The following is a 27,434-nucleotide window of genomic DNA, read 5'->3' on the forward strand; positions in this document are numbered from 1 at the left end:
GCATCGCGAACGCACTTCCATTTCATGTTATAGGTGCACAAAATGTAAGCATTTTTATATCCAACCTAAACTAGCTTGTTCTTGATGTTTTAATTATTTTGTATTCCAGTGGGGTTTTTGTACACTTTGTTTTTCTATCTGTATCTTTGTGTAAAGTACCTTGTGAAGCTGCTTTAAATGCGCTATATGAAATAAAGTTTATTACATAGATAACAGATCTTAAGTCCCAGAAAGAGTCCTTGGATTCTGAACCAAACAGTAAAGAGACTTTAGTACTTAAATATTTATTTTAAAATAAAAATTAAACTACATTTTTTGCTTGACTTTGGCTCTCCCAGACCTGAAGGGGGCCAACTTGGGCTTTTCCCTCCCACTGGAAACCTGCAGTGACAAATAGAGGAAACCAGTAAACATAAGTAGGATGTGAAATCTGCAGTGTCCTTTTGGGCTTGGTCACGTGCAAGATATACCTAAAACTTTGGATAACACACTATCCGTCCTCAATCCACAGCTTGTGTCACAGCAGCCACACACCTGATCACCTCCATCGGAAGAGACCCATCTAAGACACAAGAGTTGTCAAGAGGGTGCATGTTATATACACAGAATAATCCAGCAGGACTCACCCGTTTGTTCTAAAAGAACAAGCCTTATGATCCTCATCAGTCTGGGACGAAGCTGCACTTGCTCTTAGAAGACAGGTGATGTAAATCTGCTGAAAGAGCCATTTTTTTTAAAATGCAAGGAATCAAAAACACTTAACTTGGACCGCAACAAATAATCCTGCAATACATACAGCACCACTGCTTTCCTGCTGGAATCTGAAAGCCTCCAATTGAAACTGTAGTTTGTCATCTTGCACCCGGGGTAGAAAGTTGGAGCTGGAGCCTGTATACTTTGCATCAGTGAGGCAACTGAAATACCAAGAGGTCTCATGAGAATCTCAATTTTCCCACTTTTATGAAAGTTCAGCATAGGACTTCTTACCCATGATTTTCAATAAAAGAATACGTAGGAGCGGAGTTCACATCAGGGTCTGCTGTGGCCACACAGTGGTCCACAAATATTCGAAGGGGAACATGGTTGTACTGCTTCACAGATGTCTGAATATTCAAAATGTCACCCAGGAAGAAGACATTCGAAGGCCTTTCAAACATCCAGTCATCTTAAAAGAAGGACCCAATCATTGTAAAGAAACTACTAATGAAAATATAGAGGACGGCAATACAAACCAGTCATGAGGTTCAGAGAGAAAACCAGAATGTCCTCTGCAACCTTGGTGGATATAAACGGGATCCACGTTGGCTCCAGGTCACTACTGCTCACATTCTGTCTCCTATAGTGAAATATTTATTTATGTCCAAAAGACTTGAATGGCAAAATGGCATTATTAGTGCAAGAAAAAAAACTGGGGGTAGACCTGGGGTAGTGGCATTCAATGCCAATTGTAACACCACTAGACCTTACAATTGGAGTGCTCTGTAGTGCTGTTGGTCTATAGTCAAGAGTAAAGATATACACAAGCTCATCCTCAGTCACCTGTGAAAGGGAGTTTAGAATCAGACAAATACAGCAGGGCTTTGGCCTCACAAGCAATTCAGTTAAGAAGCCAATAGACATACAACGGTCTCGCCACCACACTCCTGAAGCGCCGAATGAAAGATGAGGACTCTGGCAGCTGCATCGATGTCCACAACACCACAGCCCCCAAGGGACATAAGTGAGGGCTCAATGAGTTGACCAGTACCAAAGAAGTCCTGCTTCACTTCCACGTGTACCCCATCTTCCCAACACTGGACTGCGAAGCTGTTAGAAGGTTTAGGCTGCTGAAACTCTAAATTAAAATCTGGCTGTGCTGGCTCTTCTGGGGCCACTGGGAACTTCCAGGTCAGCTCCCTGACTGGGCCCTGCAACTCTTGTTTAGACTGAATACTTGAAGGTGTTAGATTTGGAATCAGCTGGGCCAGCTGGGGCCTCTGAGATTGAACTCCATCAGGGGCTTGGATTGGTTTCCGCTGCTCCCCAAGATGATAATCATCTTTTTGAGGCTTTTGCATCAGCACCCGGGGCCGAAACACCCTAGCCTTTAGGCTGGTACTATACACATGATCAAATGCAACCAACAATAAAAGCCCAAGTATACATTGCCTTAATCCCATTATTGCAACCACCACACAGCCACACTGCAGTAACACATTTTAGCCCTTGTTTATAGTGCCATGAATACTGGCCCCGCCCAGCCTCAAACAAGATTAATTGTTCAGTGGACTACCCTAATCACAGAATCAATGCCTCACTTGCATTTAATTTCATTCATCAAGCCCACAACACAAGCAAAACTCAATTAAAGTCCCCCTGTTGTCAATCATTTTATCCCTTAAAACACATCTTTAATCACCAAAATTACATATTAAAATGTTTTTTTTCCTGTGAAAAAATGTCTTCATGCCTTAAGATAGCTTGAATGTAACTCTACTCCCTTGCTTCATTTAGTACACCCTGATCTATGAATATGCATATTAGCGCGGCCTCCACTCACACCAGCCCAGAAATCCTCTCGATAAACTTTACTCAAGTTACTGTAGTAAACGCTGCACAATGGTATCGCTCTTTACAACGTCAGACACATAGCAGTTATGATTATATGATTAGCATTTGGCTTGACTACATTATCAAACAACTAATAATGTGTTGCTAATGTTACACACCATGTTCTCGTTCGCCATCTCAGACAGCTGCTTTCTAAAAATCAGCATCTTTACAAATGCTTTGAACAAATTAGAACATCAGTGGAGAAAAGCATATAGTTCATCATAACATCGTAATATACATTATAGACAGTGGCGGTTCTAGGATTTTTCTGTAACAGGAGCCATTAAGGGGCCACATGTTACATTCAGGGGCCAAATACAGGGTACATTCAAGCACACAAAATAATTTATTCAGTATGGTGCAAATACATTTCGGCAGTCATTCCTTTTTCAAACGCTCTAACAAAAAATTATGAGCCAGTAAAGTTCTTAATGGTTTTTTTCATTTATTTATACTGTAAATTAATGACACAATGCACTTCTTTCTGAATTCCACCTTTTAAGTTTCATAATCATGTCGTCGCTTATAAACAGTAAATTATTGTTAATTGTTTGGGGGTGGAATTGCATGATCGTTGTGAAGAATTCTCCGGTTGCTCTTCTCGTCAACGATTGATGGGTGGGAATCTCTAGGCACCTCACGATTCGATTCGATTACGGTTCAGAGGGTAACGATTATCGATTATTAACATTTTTTTTTTTTTTTACCTACTTGGTACTTTGAAAGCAAGGATTTATGATGACCCATAATTAACTTACTTCCAATACTAACTATAATAATTTTTATTAATAAAACAAATGGAAGTGATTTGGCAAGTCAACTGTAAGGTTTGCCAGCATATGCCCCAACATTGCAAAGAACCAAAAGGAAAAATAAATGTGTGCCTATTCTAGCAGCGTACTTGTAGTACATTAATACAAACTTCAGCATATTCTGAATCTCTAGCATAATAGACTTCTAACCAACATTATGGAAGTAAAATAATGCCAAATGTTTTTTAAACAAAAAGCATGTTCAATTGTACTATGCCTACTTGAAAAAAAAAATGCATTGCATTTTTAGGGCTTGCATTTTTATGGTCTGAAATTTAGCATGGTTGAATATTTAAGCTGCGAATATTTCAATACAAAACATTTCAAACACATTTTCATTTGTAACATTTCAATAACTCATATTCACCTTTCATATTTCACTTCTAAAATATTCAAACTGATTAAAAATACAACCTATAATATTCAACAGGCGGTTTTCGGTCCATTTTATTTCGCTTTGCAAATTCGCTTCCACAAATTCAGTGGTTCTAATTCGACAGTAAATTCAATGTTGACATCCAGGAACTGTAGGAAAAGCAGTAGATTACCGAGCACAATCTCCATCTGCTGTTAGTCGACCTCACCAGCAGGGGGTGCAAGCGCGTGTTGTTGACGAAGAAAGAGCAACAGTTAGAGCAAGCCATTCATTCATAAAAACTCATTTACAACAATTGAGCATGCATTACGTTTTTTGTGACGATTATCTGGGTCAGTAGCCTTAATGTGCGTAAAAGATGATAAAGGCACAAAAAGCTGTTTATGTTTCATTCATTAACTTCATTGTTACTTTCCCTGTGTTACATGTTATCAGCTTTTTCTACCATGAACGGGATTATAATCGGTTTCCCTCAAAACCTCATCATACTCAAGGATTCCCCTTCCATCAGGACAAAACCCTTAACTCGCACCTTATTGGGGAAGTATGCCTACATACATGTACTGCATTAGATTAAACTGGGAAGGGTCATAGCACTTTCATATTGTTGTCCTATATTGTTAGTTTAAGTTTGGATAAAATCGTCTGCTAAATGACTAAATGTAAAATTGGCTTGAAATTCGCACATTTTGGGACCGTCTCTAAAGTAACATTGGTAGTCCTATAGGCCTAAACGTTTCTAACTTCAATAGCAAACTTCAATTTATTTGAATTAATTGCGCGTTATGCCTGACACCTAAATGAACACTTTACAGTTGGTTTTATGACTGTAAGTCGTTCTCTTCAAATGCTATTGAAGTTAGAAACGTGTATACCAATGTCGTATGTAACTTTAGAGACGGTCCCTAAATGTGCGAATGTCCAATGTCAAGCCATATTATGCCAGTATCACTGAGAAACGCTCAGCTTTAAACTTTGTGCGTTAAGTTCATATTCTGAGTCCTTCTGCTTGCCTGCGAGTTTGGTCTTTTATATCACTGTATTAGTCCATTTTTAGCTACGTTAAGAGTTTTATATGTCCAGCAGGGGAATCCTGGAGTAGGCTATAGAGATTGCTAATGTGACGTCATCGTGACGTATTACCAGTGGTGAACGCAAAGCATTTTGGGAATCCGCGGCACAAACAAAAGGCGCCAGACTTGATTGCATGGAGGGAAGAACGCAGTGTTCTAGATGCCGTCTACCTGCTGTGTTATAAACTGCAATAGTCCTTCTTGCACAGTTTTGAAAACGAACATTACGGGTTATTTTAAGGACATGTTTGTGTATGCTCGTAGACACTCACTCTGAAGCGGTCAGAGGCGATTCTAAAAGATCCAAAAAGTCGAGACAGGACCCATCGTCAAAATTCTACCCACCACTCTAACTTAGTTCATCCAAAACAAACTAGAACATAGACTCAAAGTGCTAAATACCTGAATTATCCTTTAAGAACGGATCAATATATTTGTTTTCCTTAATTTTAATGAACCCTAACTTTATTCTCATCTGAATGGTAAATAATTGATTTTCGTATAAAATTATACTACCATTAAAAACACATTTGATTTTTTTTAATCAATGTAGAATATGTAACTGCTCTGAAGAAAAGAAATGAAAACCAATGCGATATGATTAATGTCCAAGATGTAACCCACAGACTGTTTTGAAATGGAGTTGGATGTTGCTTTTAAAACTGTGTGTGTTTGGTTGGGTGACAGTTGTATGTTACAGCTTGACAAGAGTTTAGAGTGTGACAAAAGCACAATGTTGTGTTTAATTGCGAGTGTAAGTTACACAAATATAAGTAAACACTTTGCAGTTTGAATGATAACCTCTATGAACAAAATGAGGGAGTGTTTTTTATGTTTCCACTGTTCGATCGCGCCTCTCTCTCTCTCTCTCTCTCTCTCTCTCTCTCACACACACACACACACACAGTTCGATCGCGCCCGCGCCTCTCTCTCTCGCGGGCGCACAAACACACACACACACGCACACACTCCAGCATTGCAATCTTGACATGAATTGCGATTGCATGCAGATAGATGAGAGAGAGTGAGGAGTGTGGTGCTTAAAACTTTAGCATACTTTTGAACGGACGACAGTTTTCTGGTATGGTCCGACAATGTTTTCTTTAGCCCGCGGCATTTTGTAGGATTATATTCTGTTTTTCACGCTATTTTTATTTATTTTTTCATGCCAGAACACTAGTCTGCTATGCCAGCCCATGTAAACCGATGTAAACGGGCCAAACATACCCATAATTCTTTGCGTTCTGATGACGTTGCCGCCCAGTTGGTCACATGTCTTAGCGATCTCTATTGAGGGACACCCTAGTAGGCCTACTGCATGCAGCACAATCGCCGCAATATAAGGTTAACATTATAATCTCGTTCACGGTAGAGAAAGATGCATGTAGGCTACACAGGAAAAGTAATTGTGAAGACGCTGAATTTCACATAAAACAGACATCATAATAATCACAGATACACTTACATCGTTGTAAATGGGTTTTTATGAATGAATGGCTTGCTCTAACTGTTGCTCGGTCTTCGTCAACAACACGCGCTTGCACCCCCTGCTGGTGAGGTCGACTAACACCAGATGGAGATTATGCTCGGTAATCTACTGCTTTTCCTGCAGTTCCTGGATGTCAACATTGAATTTACTGTCGAATTTGAACCACTGAATTTGTGGAAGCGAATTTGCAAAGCGAAAGAAAATGGACCGAAAACCGCCTGTTGAATATTATAGGTTGTATTTTTAATCAGTTTGAATATTTTGGAAGTGAAAGTGAATATGGATTATTGAAATTTTACTAATGAAAATGTGTTTGAAATGTTTTGAATTTAAATATTCACAGCTTAAATATTCAACCATGCTAAATTTCAGCCCATAAAAATGCAAGCCCTAAAAATACAATGCATTCAAATACAAGCAGGGTTAATGCAATTTATATATTTTTTCAAGTAGCACAATTCAACATGCTTTTTGTTTCAAAAACATTTGCCATTATTTTACTTCCATAAACATCCTCTTGTTATTTCCAATGAGCAATATAATCCTTCAGACAAAAATAAACATTATGCTGTAGCAAATTCACAAACAGTTTTCATTCAAAAATATAGAACTATGTACCAGCAGATCTATACAAACATAATGCTTGTGGACTTAGCTGCTATTAGTAACATACAAAGCCGCTCTTATACACAACTAAATAATAAAGAGTTATGACTTGAAATGTTTGTTGTATACCACAATCAAAAACAGCTTATACAAAAAAAGTGAATGAACATCTGCAGAGAGCGCATGCACCTTTTTGTGACTGGCATTGCACATATTGCAGGGCAGTATTAACATATCGGTTTACAGCATATTGATGTGAAAACTAAACAATACAGAAAGCAGCTCTCATTAAAAAAAAATACTAAACAGGTAACAATGAAATTGTCAATTTTCCATACGTTATAGCTTTTAACGAAGAGGGTGCCGTTCGAATTTGGCGCTCAGTCTATGAGCGCGACTCTGTTATGTGCACGCCACAGACTGTCCACGCACTGCACGTCCGCTGTAGAGTTCCGCCTTTTGCATTCCGTCAATATTACGTTATTAGGAAAAATATATATATTTTTTTTAGAAAATAGATCTTTGACATTTGTGAATCGATTCAGAATCGTCCACGTCCGCATCGCGATGCATCTAAGAATCGACTTTCCACCCACTCCTAGAAATGGGGGCCAATCAGGGGCCAATCAGATTTCAGTAGAGGCCAGGGCCCCTGTGGCCCCGCCTCTAGAACCGCCTATGATTATAGACATAATTCACCTGCTATATTGCTAAATGTACACAATTTTTCACATCAACAGAAAAATATACTGGGATAACCTGGCTTCTCTTGATAATCTAGTAGGGTGACCATATTTTAGTTTTCAGAAAAGAAGTCGAAGAAGAGGGCGTGGTTAATGGGTTGGGGGCGTGGTTTGAGTGCATCAATAAATAGGCCTACTTGACAAATGCATTCACAACCGTGCAACCATTGTACTTTGAAACATAAAGTAATCCTTTCCATTCAACTTTTGGCCCGCAACAATAGAATAATAACAATTAAACAAATCAATAAAAACAGTTGGTAACACTTTATATTACGACCCGCAAACAACTGTGAAATTACACCGAAATTACGGTGTACGTTTCTGTAATTATAGTGTACTTCCGTGTAGGTATAAGGGAACAATATGTTAAGTTTTGGGTAATAAAGGGGTAGCAGATATACAACCTGCAAAGAACTTCGTAAGTAAAGTACCTATTCTGTTATATTCCAGGCAAACATTGTACTGTTGTACAATTTGTATCACATTTCTGGCAAAATATGTTCTTGTGCAATGTAGTCACAGGGTAATTTTTACATCTGTGGGTTGTAAATTAAACATATATATATATATATATATATATATATATATATATATATATATATATATATATATATATATATATATATATATAACTTTCACATTGTATTGCAATGACACTTAAATGTCAGGGCAAATATATATAAGAGTACCTTTCTCTGTAATTACTGTGCAAATAGTGTTGTTTGTTACATAGTAAGTAGTGTTTGTTACCCTTTTCAACTGTGTATTTACAGGGTAAGTGTAACTCCTGCGGGCTGTAAATTAAAGTGGCGGTTTACTTTGAATTTTTTTTTTGTAAAATAAAAGTCAGAAATTAAATGGGATCCTTTATTGTATATTTACTGCACTTACCCTGTAACTACACAGAACAAGAGGTTAACAAGCGCCACTTTAATTTACAGCCCACAGGAGTTGCACTTACCCTCTAAATACACAGTTGAAACGGGTAAGAAAGGCTACTAACTATGTAACAATACGAAACAACACTATTTGCACAGTAATTACAGAGAAAGGTACTCTACTAAAACAAAACAAAACAACGTTTTAATTACACAGTGTATTTGCCCTGACATTTAAGTGTCATTGCAATACAATGTGATAAGGTAAGTACTAAGTACTACATGGTACGTTCTAAACTAAAATCATAGAAGAAACTTTTTTTTTTTGGCTTAACGTTAAGTAGTTTAGTAAGAAAAGCCAATAAATTCAATTTTTATCATACTGTGCATACATACAGCCATATATATATATATAAACTTTTTTTTTTTGGCTTAACGTTAAGTAGTTTAGTAAGAAAAGCCAATAAATTCAATTTTTATCATACTGTGCATACATACAGCCATATATATATATATATATATATATATATATATATATATATATATATATATATGCGTTTAATTTACAACCCACAGATGTCAAAATTACCCTCTAACTATATTGCACAAGAATATATTGCCAGAAATTTGATAACAACTTTTATATACAACAGACATACAATTATATGTATATTATATACATTGATGGGATTATATATATACAAAAAAGACATACATACAAAAAAAATTATAAATAATTTGCTTGTATATCTGGTTGTACCCCTTTATTAGACAAAACTTAACATATTGTTCCCTTATACCTACACGGAGGTACACTATAATTACAGAAACGTACACGTAATTTCAGTTTACCTACGAAGTTCTTTGCAGGTTGTATATCTGCTTGTTACCCCTTTATTACCCAAAACTTAACATATTGTTCCCTTATACCTACACGGAAGTACAGTATAATTACAGAAACGTACACCGTAATTTCGGTGTACTTACGCAGTTGTTTGCGGGTCGTAATATAAAGTGTTACCAAACAGTTTAGCTTTTAACACTTTTTACATGACACTGTTTCTTTTCATGGCCATAGGTTAAAATAAAATAAAATATCTACTACACTATTTCAGTAAAAAATCATTTCAGTCCTCCTGATGTTCTCTTGTATATTGTCCTTATGTGGGCCTCTAGGTCGCTATAGCACCTTTATTTGACAGTTAATTTGCAGGTCATGCATTCTGCTTTACACGGATCCCGACCAAGATTTACAGAATTTTCTCTGTAAATCATCCGTGAATTCACATTTGGGCTTTTTTTACGCTGTTCAGGAGCAGTGTGCCACTGTTGACAAGCAAGCCTGCTCTGTCTCTTGGCTGTTGCTGTGGTGCTGAGGGTAATCACTAACGATTGAGATGCAGTTTGACCAATGTTTGCATTACGTGCATAACCGACCAGTCAATAGTGGCGTGAGAGAAGGCGGGACCTAAAGCAATGCAAAAACGGCGACTGAATTGTACAGAAATCCCGGTCGGACGCATTTTTTAGGTCCAAAAAGAGGACATGTCAGGGAAAAAGAGGACGTATGGTGACCCTAGATAATCGATAATCCCCTACTTCGCAGCCTAGTTAATGATATGCAAAAGCCCGCGCGCACGTTAATGTGATTGGTTACAAGGTACTCTGTGACGTAAGAAACACTGGCAAAACCTTTCTTTGGTTCACCGCAGTTTTATAGAAAATACTCCGCAGTGGTGTTACTTTTGAATTTGCACATGGTTTGTCTTAAAGCATTTTTTTTACCACAGGGTGTCTTTAATAAAATGAGAAGAAATATGAGAAACCACTCTTGCTTGTAACTATTTTGAAATTTACAGTATTTGAAGTTATTGAGTTTTCTTGGTGATATTATTAATATTTCTTATATTGTTAATTTCTGAGCTCTTATCTCCACCACAAGTTACTTTTCAACTTCTTTATAATTATATCTTTATAATTTGTAATTAAGATAGATTGACTGATTTATTACAGTGCACATTCAGATGGATTTAAATTCTCCAGTGGTTCCTCTTAAGTGAAGGCAGGAACAGTGAGCGGATACACAATCCTACACACATCAAAGAAATTACCAGAATACACTTTTACTGTCTGGAGCATATTGTGTTGAACTATGCCACACCTCTCTGCTTGAAAGTGACACTTTCAATTTTTCCTTTAACATCCTTGACGGTAAGCGTGAACACACGCGCCAGGCCACATGCTAAGGGAAACAACCATATTAAGGGAAAGCTATGATGGAGATAACATCTACAGGAACTTCCAAATACAGTAGCCTACCATTATGTTCATTCTAGACTCCAAACGTGTCACAGGAAGCCGGGGACTTTCTCAAGGAAAATAAAACACAATAAATCACAGCACTTTACTTTGTTCAGCCCCCTTACTACATATTTTTTTTTTACAAATACAAAACATTACTTACCTTGAATTAAAATGAATAACTACAACACAGCAAAGGGACTGACACTGTACTAAAAATGATTTCAAAATTATATCAAATCTTTGAGAAGGCCATTGCTCAAACATATCCCTTCGCATGAGCACCCTTTTAAGATAACATTACTAGAACCAATAATACACTATTGACTGTAAAAAAAAATCCAGTCTGGTCATTTGAGTAGCTTTTTCATACCCTCATAAGTGTACTTAAATACACAATCATGGTGCCTGTCTGGTGCCTGTCTGTAAATGACTAAAGCTGTCTCATTTAACCTTTTAATGCTTATAGACAATGAGGGTCATATTCGTTTATTCAGGGTCTCAGGATACAAGAAATTGGTCAAAGTTTCGATTTCAGAAACAGGATGGAAAAATCCCTAATGCACAATACACATGACATTGTGAGATCCATTGAAAGGGTTCCACTGAAAATCATATGCTCTTTTCCAAAACGCGATAAACGCCATTTAAAAAAAAAAAAGAGTTTGTCATGTCATTTTGCTGTGTACTGAACCTATTCACTGCTCCATCAACGTTTCATGCCAAATCGCTATATTTCCTTGTTTAAAATGTACTGCAAGATGCAGTTTCTTTCCAAAACGCAATAAGCGCCAAACCTATTTTTAGCCTAAACGCGATAAATCCTCTCCACTAATCAGAATTCGGTGAACGTTCTACGCAATCCAACAGGCGGCGCTCTGAACAGATGTTTGTTTATGTTCATTCATTCCTCAAAATGAGTGAATTTTCCAGTCGACTATTAGTAGTTCATTTAAGCCATTAGTTTAGTCAAATATTTATTGATTTAATTACTTAAATATGGGAGAGAAACCATAATGAGCGTTTTTATTCCGCATCTCAACTACGCATAAATCTTGCCACAAAGAACCGACAAAAGTAATGATTATGCATGAAACATTTGAATTGTTTATTTTTGTATTTAATTAGTGTTTTCTGTCAGTGTCAGCTACAAAGATAAAGTTGACTATGCTGACTCGCCATCTTCGCAGTAGCCTATGTGAACGCGCATAGAGAGAAATGCACACTTCGAATTTGCCTACATTCGCAGAGAATAGCCTATTTCTTTTCATTTTTTATTGTTTTGTTTAAGTGTAGACATTTCAAGCTTTTTATAGATATACTTCTCAGGACTGTGAGGCAAGTATCGCTGTGTTTTCAGTTCATTTATGAGACGCGCACCAGATCACGCGCGGGCGCCTCCGTGTCCTGATCATATGTCTGCTATATGTGCTTCTTATTTATTTATTATTAATCCAGTTAATTTGTTGATGAAACATTGATTAAAATGAAGATACAATTTATACAAAACGAAATTCACTTTAAAGATAGGCTTTCTAAACAAAACTTAATAAGTGGTCAAAATCATGTCTGACCCATTCCAAATGTTTTCCGATATATTGGGCATCTTATGATCCTGTCGTACTCATCTCATGCGGTTCCCTTTTCATATAATCAACATAGATGAAATAAAAAAAATAACATTAGCCTATATTATTAAACATAAATATGAAACGTATATGTTTAATTTTTTTAAAACTTATTTAAGCGTCAAGCCGCTCCGCTTTACTTACATGCTGTGTAGCCTCTGCATGTGTGTGTGCGTGTGTGTGTGTGTGTGGTGGAGGGGTGTCCATCACTACTTTTGAATATCGTTATCATTATTGAATATTTTTAATAATTCATTTTTAATGCATGTGTAGTGGACAAATTAGTACTTGTTACAGGTTTGGCACTTTACTAAAAATGACTCTGAATGTATTACTAAATAACTTATTGAATAGCTATTGATATCATTACTATTTTCAGGTTCTGCACCAAATGACTATTAGCCTAAATGTGTTACTAAATTTAATTTATGTTGCATGCTCTCGTTTTTTTTTTTAAGACAAACCATACAGTTTTGGAAAAAAATTGATGGATTTATAACGTTTTGGGGAAAAAAGCATGGATTTATAGCGTTTTGGGGAAAAAAATTAACTTTTAATTTATCATAAGCAATATTGTCGTTTGATTTAATAATCATTGTTCAACATGTTCAGACTGAGCCAATAAAACATTTTAATAGGGTAAATTGAATATTCACAAAATGTGTGGGTCTAGGTAAAAAAAATAATTTTCCTGAAAACTATTGAAATGGATTTATAGCGTTTTGGAAAAGAACTCCTCATATGTAACCATATAAATGTATCCTTTGCAAAATAATGGGTCTTTTTACAATTTAATTGTAGGCCTAATGGTGAAAACCTAGTGTTTGTTCTGTGAAATGTTTTTCACCAAATATGTATGCTTGTATCTCAATGACAAATTTCTCAATAAAGTCTAGTAAGAAATTAACTAGACATACCATCCATGAATAATACAGATGCTCTTATCTGTTCCTGTTCATCTAAACCGACACATTCCGTGACTGAGACAGGAGACAGGATATGTTTATCGCTGTGCAAAGCATGCCCAGTTCCTGTGTAGGTTCAATATCAAGGTTAATGATAAAGTTCAACTTTGACACTGCAGTGAACAAATTATTTAATTTGCATCCAAATAAAAATTAGGTATAGCTAAAGAGTTATAAAGATTGTACAATTTCACTTCAGGTTCATGGCCATGGATTTGAGTCTTCTATTCCATAGTGATTTCATATTCTTTAAAGACAGATTTTAGCTTTTCCACCGTGACAGAATGGTCAGCCTTCCCATATCCCTAGAAAAAGAAAAGATATGTGAGACCATCTCTAAAAGAAAACTTAAAAGCAACATCTGGTTATTTGAAAATATAGGAAAGGCCCCCAAATATTCATGCCCAAATAGAAGAATACACTTAATGATGCACTGCGATTTGTTCACTTATATCTGAACAGTATAGGCCTACTTCTACCTTGTGTATGAAACACTATAGTTGTCACGTGTGCCTGAGCAACCCTTGCCGTAACCTTAATTTATCTCATAATTTTAAGTAGTTGTTATAATGGTTTCGTGTGTTACCGTAGACTCTCCAAACACCCGAAGTTTCTTGTCTGTGTTGTTGTGCTCAATCTTGCCACCTCCAAGACAATTACACTCCAGTCCCAAGGCCTCCATAGCAGGATTCACTTTCTCAAATATGTGAACTGAATAAAATAAATAATGAGAAGAATCAAAATCATTCCAGCAATACTATGATAATGTTTATTTTGAGATCTGCTGAAACAGATACAAGTCTCGTGAGCCCATCAACAGTTTTTGTATTCAACTAAACATTAATTTAGCTATTACTATAACTTCTTAACAAATTATCATCTCAATCAATCCACAAAATCAATTCAATGTTACCTGTCAATCATTTATACCGACATTTTTATGTTGACAGATATTTTTTCTCAATACCCATGAACAGAGAAGATCAGAGTGGATGTTACTAGCTGATTTATAAATAGCTGTCTGAAAAGGATAAAGTTAACTTGCTGGCTTGCATACAGACATTCAGGCTGTTGCACTTGCAAGCGTGCACACTTACTGTGGTACTCCGCCGTTTTAGTTCCCCTCACTATCACTTTATGTTCAGTTCCACCTTTAACCTTTATGTTCACTAATATGTATTTAAACTGTCCCTCTGGATCAATGTCGACATCGGGCACTTTGCTCAGAGCGTCTGCCATCTTCGCTGGTGGCAGCTGCAGACAGAAGGCGAACCTTATAAAGTCATCACGCAACAAACTACAAACCGGAAGTACACAGCAAAAATAACACGAAGAAAAATAAATAAATAAATATGTTAATGTAGAAAATTTAAAGTATCTGTCTTTTTAGAAATATGGTTAAAAAGTTTGTAAGGAGCAGAAATTACTGAAAGGTTTAATTAATACAAAATATAAATTCAGACAGTTATATTATTTGGCAGATCTGGTTTTAGCCTACATGCAGTTCATATCAAATTTGAAGAAGAAAAAATAGACTTCGTCGTGTATCATTGTGCACGTTATCTCGCTTTGACCACCCCTTCCTTTCTGACCTGCGGACTTTCCCTTTTCCCTCTCAGCCGCCACCAGCATGCCAGTTTGTCTAATCGTAAATGCTGTGCTTCGTGTAAGCACATTTTTCCATATTGTTCATCTAGAGGCAATTAGGCTAAAGCTGAATTTTAAATAATAAAAAAGGTTATTCCAATAAAATATGAATTTAAGTAGCCTAAATCTTTATTTATTAATTCATTCATTCATTTATTCACAATCATTGACCATTTAAGTTTGCGTTTTTTCATTGCTGCATGTCCCTCGATTTTGACGTCATTTAGCTATCAAAAACATTTGGCCAAAATATGTCAAAACGATAGGGCTAATTTTTTTAAAAAATACAATACAATATATCAAACGATAGGCTTACAGAAGTATCACCGAAGATCACGTTCGAAAAGAAAACACGTGCAGAAAAGGCAAGGAGAAGGTAAATATCACGTGTTTCACAGAATATTTTTTTTTAGTGTGCTATGTTTCCTGTCAGGCTATAATTGTTAAATTAAGCGTTTAATATCAGTAAAGGAAAAATAATTTCCACAGGTCCAAGAGTGCCGTTAGTTGAATAAATACATTTTAATTCATTCATTATACATTCTAATTCAGTCTCGTGTGTGCCCAGCTATAGGCCTACTAGCTTATTGTAACAAATTAATCCGCACATTGATAATTTAAATGAATAAAAATAATATAAAAAATCATCCTCAATTTCAGTGTGTTTATATTATATTTGTTTTCAAATGGATAAGTTTGTATGAACTTAATATGATAAGATATTAGATAAAGTTATCATATTATTTTGACACGCATTTGCTTTTTTGTTCTTTGCTCGCATAAGTCATTTTGCGGCTGCTTCATTGCAGCTATTTCTGTAATACGGAAGCTGGTACAAGACTTGTGCAAACACACTGAACTGTGTGGCATCCGAGAAGGGTCAAGGTCTCACAGAAGTTACAAAACTCACACTTCAAAACGAGAAACCTCTGGGGAGCTTAAGCAGTACAATAACAGCTTTTAAACGAAGCAAATTGTTAAACAACAAAGAGCTTTAGCCTATTTCAACAAATTTGTTTCACACACACTGATTCCTTTCTAACTTTTGAATTTAATTAAAAATAATTGTAAATATTTTATGGCAGAACTGTTCTTCAGAAGTTCTTAATCTGTTCTTATTACTTTTGTTTAATGTCAATATATAGACTTATTTCATTGTCCTAAAATCTTCATATATGCTTATGTCATATTTACGTGACATTTACTTCATGAGTAGTGTATAAAAATTACTATTAATTGTATTTCTGGAAAAAACGGTAAAGATGCCAAATGATTACTGGCAACATGACAATTCCTATCCTACCCCTCTCGACCCATATTGTTTCTCTCTTTCCTTTCTAAACAGAGCTGAAGATATTCGCAGTATCTCCCTGCAATGGGCAATATGCAAAGGAAACATGTCAGATTACTACACAATAATTTGTCAAATAAAAAGAAAGTGTTAATTCCATTTCTAAATATAAAAATATGCAGTCCGGCTGTGGCTGTATTAGTCCAAAAGCTACAACATTTCCTGAGAGGTCATTTCTTCACACTATCCCCTTGAAAATGTTAGAATGTTAGTGTTAGAGAGGGGGTATTTCCAGAGACAGGAATTCCACTGCTTTTATTGGCTGATTTCACAAGTGGATCCGGGAAGGGAAGTCCTGAACCAAATATAAATGCCCCAACACAGTGATTCCCAGACTAGAATCTCAAATCAGAAGACCTACGGAGACGACAGTCAACAGGACCATTTCATATCTGTACATCACTGAAAATGGTAATCAAAGCATTTAAAATATGCATTTCTATTATTTTAGTATCAATTAATATTATGTTCATTCAATTGATGTAGTTCTTTATTTTTGCAGGGCGTTTGCGACAAAGTACCTTTGCAGTTTTTTGCTTCCCTTGTGCTTATTTCTTCAGGTAAGAAAGTTAACCATTCTAGCGTGTAAACTCAACTGAGTAAATACAACCTGTAAACATACTTCATTCAAAAATGCAATGGCTTAATTCTGCAGTGCTAAACATATGGAGAGGCTCTGAAGGCTGGTCATACCATTCATCCCACAACAAAATGAACTGGGAAGATGCCAGACAGTGGTGCAGGCAGACCTACACTGACATGGTGGCCATCCAGAATAAAGAGGAGATCTCTCACCTCAACAACTTCCTTCCAAAAGTCAATGGATATTACTGGATTGGCATTCGTAAAATTGATGGCAGGTGGACCTGGGTGGGAACTAACAAGACACTTACCAAGGAAGCTGAGAACTGGGCAGATAATGAGCCCAATAACGGAAGGAATAATGAAGACTGTGTGGAAATATATATTAAAAGAAAGAAAGATGAAGGCAAATGGAATGATGAATCCTGCTTAAAGCAGAAGACTGCACTGTGCTACACGGGTAGGTAGCATTTATGTGTTTATAAGGTGTTGTAAGATCTTATAACCAATGCATTTTCAATTGGAATGAAATAAGTAGAGTCATTCTGCTGTTTTTGTTGTAAAAATGCAACCATCAATGAATAGTTATGCACTTTTTCTCCCTCAGCATCCTGCAAGGATGACTCTTGTGTTAGTGGTCAAGGAGAATGTGTAGAAACCATAAACAGTCATACATGCTCATGCTTTAAAGGATTCTATGGAGAACAATGTGAACATGGTGGGTAATAATTATCTACATACTACTGACTGTATCTGTGTTGACAATGAAAAGTGAAATGTAATTATATTACCTTTTTTCTGCTTCTCAGTTGTAAAATGCAAACCAAATGAAGTCACACCAGCAAGACATGCTAGTGTCCAGTGCTTTCATCCCAAAGGAAATTTCTCATATGACTCTCAGTGTGAATACTCCTGTGAGGAGGGTTATGAACTAAAGGGCTCCAGTACAACAAGATGCACTTCTACAACAGAGTGGTCAAGCAAACCACCAACCTGTGAACGTGAGTTTAATTTACACTAGGATCATTTACAGATTCTGTTCAAAACTGCCAAAACTAATTTTCTTTGAAATGTCTGTGAATATTTTTGCAGTTATTCAATGTCCAGAGTTGATCAAACCACAGGAAGGTGAAATGCAGTGTAATCATCCGATTGGCCGATTCAGCTACCGATCCACCTGTGAGTTTGTATGTGAAGAAGGATATGAGCTGCGAGACAACAGCTCCTCTACACTGTTCTGTGGAGCAACGGGACACTGGAATGATTCACAACCCACTTGTGAAAGTAAGAAGGGTCATGCTTTTACATAATGTTTAGTTGCAGGTCTGTTCTTAGTTCTTTGAAACTTGGCACATGAGTTTAAGTATTCGTTGTTTGTTTCTCAGTTGTAAAATGCAAACCAGAGGACCTCACGCCACCAGATCATGCTACCGTCCAGTGCTCTGATCCTACCAATTTCTCATATGACTCTCAGTGTGAATACTCCTGTGAGGAGGGTTATGAACTAAAGGGCTCCAGTACAACAAGATGCACTTCTACAACAGAGTGGTCAAGCAAACCACCAACCTGTGAACGTGAGTTTAATTTACACTAGGAACATTTACAGATTCTGTTCAAAACTGCTAAAATGTATTATTTTTTAAATGTCTGTGAATCCTTTTGCAGTTGTTCAATGTCCAGAGCTAATCAAACCACAGGAAGGTGAAATGCAGTGTAATCATCTGATTGGCCGATTCAGCTACCGATCCACCTGTGAGTTTGTATGTGAAGAAGGATATGAGCTGCTAGACAACAGCTCCTCTACACTGTTCTGTGGAGCAACGGGACACTGGAATGATTCACAACCCACTTGTGAAAGTAAGAAGTGTCATGTTTTTACATAATGTTTAGTTGCAGGTCTGCTCTTAGTTCTCTTTAAACTTGGCACATGAGTTTAAGTATGGTCCCGTTTTTGGTTTTTCAGTTGTAAAATGCAAACCAGAAGACCTCATGCCACCAGATCATGCTACCGTCCAGTGCATTGATCCTACCAATTTCTCTTATGACTCTCAGTGTGAATACTCCTGTGAGGAGAGTTATGAACTAAAGGGCTTCAGTACAACAAGATGCACTTCTACAACAGAGTGGTCAAGCAAACCACCAACCTGTGAACGTGAGTTTAATTTACACTAGGATCATTTACAGATTCTGTTCAAAACTGCCTAAACTAATTTTCTTTGAAATGTCTGTGAATATTTTTGCAGTTATTCAATGTCCAGAGTTGATCAAACCACAGGAAGGTGAAATGCGGTGTAATCATCTGATTGGCCGATTCAGCTACCGATCCACCTGTGAGTTTGTATGTGAAGAAGGATATAAGCTGGGAGACAACAGCTCCTCTACACTGTTCTGTGGAGCAACGGGACGCTGGAATGATTCACAACCCACTTGTGAAAGTAAGAAGGGTCATGTTTTTACATTATGTTTAGTTGCAGGTCTGTTCTTAGTTTTTTTAAACTTGGCACATGAGTTTAAGTATGGTCCCGTTTTTTGTTTTTCAGTTGTAAAATGCAAACCAGAAGACCTCACGCCACCAGATCATGCTACCGTCCAGTGCTCTGATCCTACCAATTTCTCATATGACTCTCAGTGTGAATACTCCTGTGAGGAGGGTTATGAACTAAAGGGCTTCAGTACAACAAGATGCACTTCTACAACAGAGTGGTCAAGCAAACCACCAACCTGTGAACGTGAGTTTAATTTACACTAGGAACATTTACAGATTCTGTTCAAAACTGCTAAAATTCATTATTTTTTAAATGTCTGTGTGTGAATCTTTTTGCAGTTGTTCAATGTCCAGAGCTAATCAAACCACAGGAAGGTGAAATGCGGTGTAATCATTCGATTGGCCGATTCAGCTACCAATCCACCTGTGAGTTTGTGTGTGAAGAAGGATATGAGCTGCGAGACAACAGCTCCTCTACACTGTTCTGTGGAGCAACGGGACACTGGAATGATTCACAGCCCACTTGTGAAAGTAAGAAGGGTCGGGATCAGTGTTGTTATAGTATTCTTAAAACTTTTATTTTTTATATGTTTTGTATTTTTTAGTAATTTTGTCATTTTTATTTGTTGTTGTAAATATTATTGCTTAGTTTTAATTTAATGTTTCCTCATAATTTATTAAGCTGAAAACATGAATGGAATTTTTGCTGTTCAAGGCAAAACACATCAGATATATATTTACAAATGCTTTTTAGAAAAACTCATTAGAAAAACTTTTCTTCTTACCACTCAGTTCATCACTGCACTGGCCTTGACAGTCCTGTCAATGGAGAGCTGAACTGTACTTCAAGCTTTAGTTATGGGAGCAAATGCAGCTTCAGTTGTGTTGATGGATTCCTCCTCCAGGGGGCTTCAGAGATCACCTGTACAAAAATGGCAACGTGGAGTCAGGAACCACCTCACTGTGAAGGTAATAAACAAACTCCTGTCTCATTTGTGGATTTACACACTGTAAAAGCCATGATCAATAAGTCATGACAGCATATGTTTTGACATTACTTCAACTATTCAAAATAATTTAAGCCATTTTAATCTTTTCTTTTTTAAGTTATACGATATTCAACTATTTTTTAAGTCAGTGTAATGTAATTTAAGTTGAAATTACTTATATTGTACTTAAAAACTGTAAGGCATTTTTATCATACAAAACACTTTATCTTTTTCAACTCTGTAGAAGTGGTCTGTCCACAACTTCCTGAGCCAATCAACGGGCATATGAACTGCTCATCTGAAGATCCCACCTTCGGCACCGTCTGCACCCTCAGTTGTCTTGACGGCCACCGACTTATCAGTGATGAGAAAATGACATGCAACCTCAATGGGAGCTGGTCAGGGGAATTGGCATTGTGTCAAGGTAAATTGCTAACAATGATTGTTGTGGGATGCAGATATGTAATTTCAGTGAGAAAGATAAAGACATTCTACAACTTTCCTTTTATCTGTATTTTCAGCTCATCCTGATCCTTCTGCATCACTTATCAAAGCGACTCTTGGGGTTGCTGGTATTATCAGCAGCTCCAGTCTGTTCTTAGTCTACTGGATACTGAAGAGACTGAGGAGTAAAGGTGAGTCAAACAGCCTACTGAGTTTTTTTTAATTGCTACATTTGATGATCCCATATTTCATATAGTTTACTAGAATATTAACTAAAATGCTAATTTATGTCTTTTTGTTTTCAGCTAACAAGTTTGACCTGAACAGGTGAGATATGGCTTATTTAGCAATTATATCCTTCTTTTCTTACATCATTACTGTTGTTATTTATCAATTTATTGCATTTGGTTTATCCATATAGGACTATATCCTGTTTAACTCTGCTTTTGTCGATTTTAATTTTTAGTACCTCGTATATGGAGGATCCACCACAGGTTTATAAGAGTGTTGAAAGTCTCATATAGTCTCAAACTACACAAGGTGAGCATATATTCCTCATGCACATATACAGGCAAGTATTGCTAATAATAGTGATGTAGTTTGTAAACAATTAATTGAAAAACTAATTCGACCTTCCTTTTCACAGGAATCTATCACTGCTGCATCGCTGGACAGGAAAATTCATGTCATTTCATTTCCAAATGATTTGTCACTTTTAATGTGATAAGATATTCTGTATACTCAATCTGATGGGCATTACTATTTTATCAGGCAACGGTCCTAATTGAATGTGATTTCTACTTCCCAATGGAAGATTTTATTAAATACTTGACTGAACATATTGTTCTATACGGTTTAAATATTATTTTTAATGTTATTAATGTACACTATTTTTTTGTACTATTTATTGTTCCAAAACAGTATTGGTCAAATTAAACTATTTGAAAATCAAACTTTGCTGGTTTATTTACATGACATCATGACTAGGGTGTTTCAATTTTTTTTTCCTCTTTCAAATGAGTGCCTAAATCTTCGCTAAAGCATACATCATTAGCATATAACGCATTATCATTTTACAATATCAAAGTATATAAACTTTCAATGTGATTGATCATTCTATTTGAAGAATGATCAGCAGAATATTTGAATCTTAAAGAGATTGTTCACCAAAAAATTAAAATTAAGTCATCATTTACTCACCCTGGTTTTGTTCTAATGTAGTATGATTTTCTTTCTGTTCTTAAAATGTCCCGCTCTCGCTTGTCCATATAATGGCAGTATAACGACCATAACGACCAGCATCAAGCTTTTTTAAAAAGACGCAGATGTATCACAGAATGATCCCATTCCGTATATTCCAAGTGTTCTGGGGTATACGATAGAGTTTGTTGAAAAACAAACCGAAATGTAATGTATTATTTAACAAAATGCTTGACCTTGCCCATTGGTCTTTTCTGCACGGCTGTAGCACGACGTGCTCATTCATGAGTCAATTAGCACCACTGTTCATTTCATCTCGCCCAGAAAAAGCACACAACTTGTGAGAAATCAAGATTGACAAAAACATAACATGAAATACAATGCATCTCCTTCTCTGAAATGAATATTGATGTCTCACAATTTGTAGGTCATGCATTTTCTTTTTCGGAGTGAACTGCAACGCTAATAGTCTCACGAACATCGTGCAGACGTGCAGAGAAGACCAACGGCTATGGTCAAGAATTGCACTTAATTATAGGCCTAAATTACATTTTGGTTTGTTTTTCACTAAACCCTATTGTATACCCCTAGAACACTTAGAATACGGCACTTGTCACATGGGATCATCCTGTGATTTGCTGGCTGCTATTCACTATTATGGATGAACGCAAGCGGCACATTTTTTTAATAATTCACCTTTTGTGGTCCATAAAAGAAAGAAAGGCATATGGCTATGGCATTAGAACAACACCAGGGTGAGTAAATTGTGATATAATTTTCCATTTAGGGTGAACTATCCCTTTAACACCTAAATAAAGATTGGAATTTAAGTCACTGCACCTCTTTATCTTTCCTCACCTAAGTGCATAAACCCAATAGCATTGTGAGTGCAGTGAAAGGTTTTGTTTAAATAACCCAGGTCATGTTCATCTGGTCGTTTCCTGTGACTGTGTCCTTCCCTGAAGCTGCGTATTATCAGAGAGTATATGTTTGTTATATAATATATTTTTTAGTTAGTTTATACCTTACAGTGGTTAAAGTGTCTCGAAATGTACCTCATTTTATTATTTTCATTCTTTTTTTAAATGAAGTATCTTGTTCGATTATCAAAATCATCTAATCTTCATGTTCATCTCAGCACCATTCTATTTGTGCAAGAGATGATTTTATAAAAAGATAAATGAACATATAAAAGATGACCAGTTGTTTCCAGAAAGTGCCATTCTTTTATTCTCATGTTACATAATGTTTATTCTCTCAAACCTGAGAAGAAAACATCCTGCAATTTAATGCGAACGACTGATATATATGGTGGGAAAACCCACTTTGCTTACAGAGCAAAAGAGACTTTATGTGAGAACAGACTGTTGAAAAGCAACTCTGAACAAAATTCCTCTAACGACAAGTGATTCAGTCGAAAGGAGTCTAAAGAAGACCATGGTATGTATCTAATATGAGTATTTGCATTTTATTGTTAGCTTTTTGGTTTAATAAAACCATTTTTTTAACTGCATTTATATGCACAATTTGTTTTGGCTTGCTTGATCTGCCTGCATTGACACCATTATATGAGAACTGAACTGAGCTGGACGATGACATTGTTATCTCCAGAGCGACTATATATATATATATATAGTCGCTCTGGAGAAAACAATGTATATATATATATTGTTTTCTCCAGAGCAGCTATATGTATATATATAAATTAACTAAATTAATAACTTTTTTTCAACAAAAATGAAACATCACTGAACATCAGTAGCTGGACTATGATGCTATTTTCTCAGATGTGAAGAAACAAGCTTTGCTGCATTATTTTCCTGTTATCACTGTTTTTAAACAATCTGTATTGTAAAAAGCGCTATATAAATAAAGGTGAATTGAATTAAGTGACTGTTTTTATTGTTTAGACTGGAGGTGTTGTGAAGCTTAGAGCTATATCTGTGCACATTGGAATTTTCTGGCTGATACTGGGTAAGTGTATTCTACATTCATCCAACTTGAAGAATGAAATAAACTTGAGAAACAGATTTAACTTGAACTTTTCATTTCCAAACATTATAGTCAGTGTTGAAGGATGGACATATCACTCAGATAACACGACAATGACCTGGAATCAGACACGGGAGTGGTGTCAAAAACATTACACAGACATTGTAGTGATTCACAATGAAAATGTAACACATTTCCTTAAAGAATATTTGAAAATTAGATCCACGAGTCCTTACTACTGGATTGGACTCAAAAAGATCAATGGCAATTGGACGTGGGTTGCCGATGGACAGATCATGAACTATGAAAACTGGGCAGCCCATGAGCCCAACAATGCTCTGTCTGATGAACACTGTGTGGAAATGTCCAGCAACACAGTCAACCATGGCAAGTGGAATGATGACGGCTGCACTAAAAAAAAGTATCCTGTGTGTCAGAAAGGTAAGGATTCTGAGTTAGTTTTTCAATTTCATTTATTTCCAGTTAGAGCACTTTAGTCTATAAGACATCTCCGTTGTTTCTTATAAATCTATATATTTTCTTTCAGCACAATGTCTAAACAATTTGTGCAGTAATAATGGGCTCTGCAAAGAACAAGTCAACAACTTCACCTGTGAATGTAAGCCAGGTTTCTCTGGGCCACAGTGTGAAACAGGTCAGAACAAATGTAAAGTTGTGAAATATCTATCTATGAAGTGAAATATATTATAATTTAAAATAGTGGGGGAAAACTATGTTAAATGGATTAAACTGTATAAAATCCTGAATACCTACGACATTCCTTAAACATACCATCTCTCTCTCTCTCTCTCTCTCTCTCTCTCTCTCTCTCTCTCTCTCTCTCTCTCTCTCTCTCTCTCTCTCTCTCTCTCTCTCTCTCTCTCTCTCTCACTCTCTCTCTCTCTCTCTCTCTTACTCTCTCTCTCTCTCTCTCTCTCTCTCTCCAGTCGTGTCCTGTGAGGAACTATCCGAACCACCGCATGGCTGGATGAAATGCTCCGGCCTGTATGGGAATCATTCCCTCAACTCAAACTGTACTTTTTCCTGTGCTGGTGGTTATAAGCTGAGTGGCACAGCCGAGCTCAAATGCAATTCCTCAGGTGCATGGAACGGACCTCCACCTTCATGTGCAGGTACAATATATATTTCAATAATATGATTCTGTGTTTGAACTGATATATCTATCAATGCATGCAAGAATGAGTTGTCTTCCGCTTGCAGTGGAGTGTTTTCCCCTTCTTTTGTTTGGTGGTGGAATGATGAACTGCACCGAAGGAGATGCCAGCTTCAGATCTGACTGTCGAGTACAGTGTCCACGTGGACGTTTGCTTCTGGGCTTTACTGAGTTCACCTGCAGAGCTGATGGCATGTGGGAGTCTTCCTTTCCATTGATGTGTGCAAGTGAGGAGTTCGCACTTTTCAGTTGTGTCCCACAGATATGGGGTATAATGAGAGCATGTCGGTCTTAACAGTGTGTGAAATTTTTTAACAATTTAATTTGAAAAGATTTTGGTTATTTACTCATTTACAAATATCATATCCAAGAAATATTCACCTTACCAACCAGGGTCAATTTTCTAAATCCTAATCATGAATAGCCTATGCAGCCTTGGAAATAACCACTTTTTTATTATTGTTACTAAACTCTATAAAAAATAAAGTTCCAAAAGGCTTTTTTTTTTTTTGCTGCAATGCCATATAGAAGAGCCCCCCCCACCCCCCCACCCCCACCCCAAGAACATTTCTGTCAGAGTTCTTACATGAACCATTTTTTCTTGTGAAAAGTGTGTGAAGAACATTTTAACAATCTGAAGAACCTTTTGTGTAATGGAAAGGTCCAATGGATGTTAAAGGTTCTTTATGGATCCATCAATGGCAATAAGCAACCTTTATTGTTTAACCTTCATTTCAGCCTGATCTCATGAAAATGGGTCTATAGCACGCATTGTGTTTATTGTGCAATTTATACGCGAAAATTAGTTTTTTGCATGATACGCACTTTATTGCGTGTAATACACACGCGCCCCACACCACTAATCCTAACCAAACGTAGGCTACACACGCACCACACGGCCACACCACTAGGCTACTAAACCTAACCTAAACCTACCCATGTGTATCCTATTTTCGCGTATAAATTGCACGATAAACACAATGCGTGCTAGCCTATAGAGACGCATAGTGTGACCGGGTTGTTTATTTTTACCCTAAGCCTTTATTTCAACCCCATTAGAGTATGTTTTCATATTTATTTAATACGTATAATAATATATTCATAATCTAAATTCAGAACTGGTTTAATTCTGAATCATTCACACAAACAATTTCTCTTTCAAAAACCAACCGTTACATTTAAAATATTTTGAGGTTCTAATGAACATTAATCTATATGATGTATGAACCCAATGGTCAAAAATATGATTAAATTAACCCATTATTTATTTATTTACACACTAACATTATAAGGACAATAAAACAAACAATGACAACAACAAAAGAAGAGATCTGAGTAGGCCTACAAGTATTACAGCAACTGAGATGGACTTACACAATCCAGAAATTTGCCCATCAAATTAGTAAATGACTCCCACGTGCTCAAGAAAACATGTTCTTTCATTTCCTTAATAAAATGAATTCTTTCCAAATGCATAATCTTAACTCTATTATTTTTAAAGAGAAGAAATGTCAAGGAACTAAAAAAATTATCAACAGTATACTTATACTCTTGTTATATTTTTTCTCAGATCTTGTCCATTTTCAAATTGCTCTTTTGACATCTGTTGTCATCTCAGTGTTTTGTGGCTGTTTTTGTTGCAGAAAGAGTGAGTATAGTGTGAAGTTTTGGAGGGTTTATCAAATATAAAAAAATGTGTTCCAAAGATATATATATATTTAAATATTTTCTTTTTCCTTTTTAAATTTGGTTGTAGATAAAAAGGCAGTGAGATTGAGGTAAATTGTGTTTACTTTAAATTTTCTTGCCAGTTTCACTGATTTAGATGATTTGATACAATCAACCATACTTAAATCTTACTCAACCATGATTTCTTACAGAACTCAACAGGAAATGCTGAATCCAGCATTTGAAGCTGAACACACACCACTTGATGGACCTCTATGTTCAGCATAAAGATGTCTGACAATAACTGGATTGACTGAATAACTGGATTTTAATTGTCAAATCTTCAGTTCATTCTTATTTTTGATACTTTGTATTCGAAAAAAACAAAATAAAGTCAATTATCCCATTGTTATCTTTTGCTCAAAAATGCTTGATG

At 36.3% G+C, this 27,434-nt stretch overlaps 4 protein-coding genes across 9 annotated transcripts; 2 read left to right on the forward strand and 2 right to left on the reverse strand.

Moving 5' to 3' along the window:
- Window positions 1-268: 268 nt before the first annotated feature.
- LOC143728774 (zona pellucida sperm-binding protein 3-like) lies at window positions 269-2,195 on the reverse strand. 2 transcript variants are annotated; one of them, XM_077219610.1, is made up of 8 exons: window positions 1,623-2,195; window positions 1,421-1,539; window positions 1,233-1,336; window positions 988-1,165; window positions 797-914; window positions 627-715; window positions 471-562; window positions 269-381 (listed from the first exon to the last, which is right to left on the reverse strand). In XM_077219610.1, the coding sequence occupies exons 1-8, from the start codon at window positions 2,157-2,159 to the stop codon at window positions 302-304; spliced, it is 1,317 nt and encodes a 438-aa protein (XP_077075725.1). In that variant the 5' UTR covers window positions 2,160-2,195; the 3' UTR covers window positions 269-301. The 2 variants fall into 2 exon arrangements, with proteins under 2 accessions (XP_077075725.1, XP_077075726.1); XM_077219611.1 differs by having other exon boundaries at window positions 627-712; window positions 1,623-2,194.
- A 9,151-nt stretch (window positions 2,196-11,346) lies between these two features.
- On the reverse strand, window positions 11,347-15,172 carry LOC143729460 (14 kDa phosphohistidine phosphatase). The gene is made up of 4 exons (XM_077220739.1): window positions 15,059-15,172; window positions 14,564-14,720; window positions 14,053-14,177; window positions 11,347-13,771 (listed from the first exon to the last, which is right to left on the reverse strand). The coding sequence occupies exons 1-4, from the start codon at window positions 15,140-15,142 to the stop codon at window positions 13,691-13,693; spliced, it is 447 nt and encodes a 148-aa protein (XP_077076854.1). The 5' UTR covers window positions 15,143-15,172; the 3' UTR covers window positions 11,347-13,690.
- Window positions 15,173-15,299: 127 nt separating this feature from the next.
- On the forward strand, window positions 15,300-21,917 carry sele (selectin E). 5 transcript variants are annotated; one of them, XM_077220733.1, is made up of 19 exons: window positions 15,300-15,489; window positions 16,459-16,875; window positions 16,967-17,024; window positions 17,120-17,506; window positions 17,654-17,764; window positions 17,856-18,047; window positions 18,139-18,339; window positions 18,432-18,620; window positions 18,712-18,912; window positions 19,010-19,198; window positions 19,290-19,481; window positions 19,587-19,775; window positions 19,871-20,062; window positions 20,324-20,500; window positions 20,765-20,944; window positions 21,042-21,155; window positions 21,270-21,291; window positions 21,431-21,504; window positions 21,611-21,917. In XM_077220733.1, the coding sequence occupies exons 2-18, from the start codon at window positions 16,873-16,875 to the stop codon at window positions 21,486-21,488; spliced, it is 2,655 nt and encodes an 884-aa protein (XP_077076848.1). In that variant the 5' UTR covers window positions 15,300-15,489; window positions 16,459-16,872; the 3' UTR covers window positions 21,489-21,504; window positions 21,611-21,917. The 5 variants fall into 5 exon arrangements, with proteins under 5 accessions (XP_077076848.1, XP_077076852.1, XP_077076849.1 ...); XM_077220734.1 differs by having other exon boundaries at window positions 15,303-15,489; window positions 18,139-18,330; XM_077220735.1 differs by having other exon boundaries at window positions 15,303-15,489; window positions 18,139-18,330; window positions 18,712-18,903.
- A 1,590-nt stretch (window positions 21,918-23,507) lies between these two features.
- On the forward strand, window positions 23,508-27,381 carry LOC143729459 (P-selectin). The gene is made up of 9 exons (XM_077220738.1): window positions 23,508-23,604; window positions 24,075-24,138; window positions 24,229-24,597; window positions 24,704-24,811; window positions 25,104-25,289; window positions 25,378-25,557; window positions 26,901-26,978; window positions 27,087-27,108; window positions 27,211-27,381. The coding sequence occupies exons 1-9, from the start codon at window positions 23,602-23,604 to the stop codon at window positions 27,284-27,286; spliced, it is 1,086 nt and encodes a 361-aa protein (XP_077076853.1). The 5' UTR covers window positions 23,508-23,601; the 3' UTR covers window positions 27,287-27,381.
- The last annotated feature ends 53 nt before the right edge of the window (window positions 27,382-27,434 follow it).

This window comes from Siphateles boraxobius, unplaced genomic scaffold (genome assembly GCF_051911475.1).
Source record: "Siphateles boraxobius isolate OS27281-9 unplaced genomic scaffold, OSU_SipBor_1 8, whole genome shotgun sequence".
Taxonomy (NCBI): domain Eukaryota; kingdom Metazoa; phylum Chordata; class Actinopteri; order Cypriniformes; family Leuciscidae; genus Siphateles; species Siphateles boraxobius.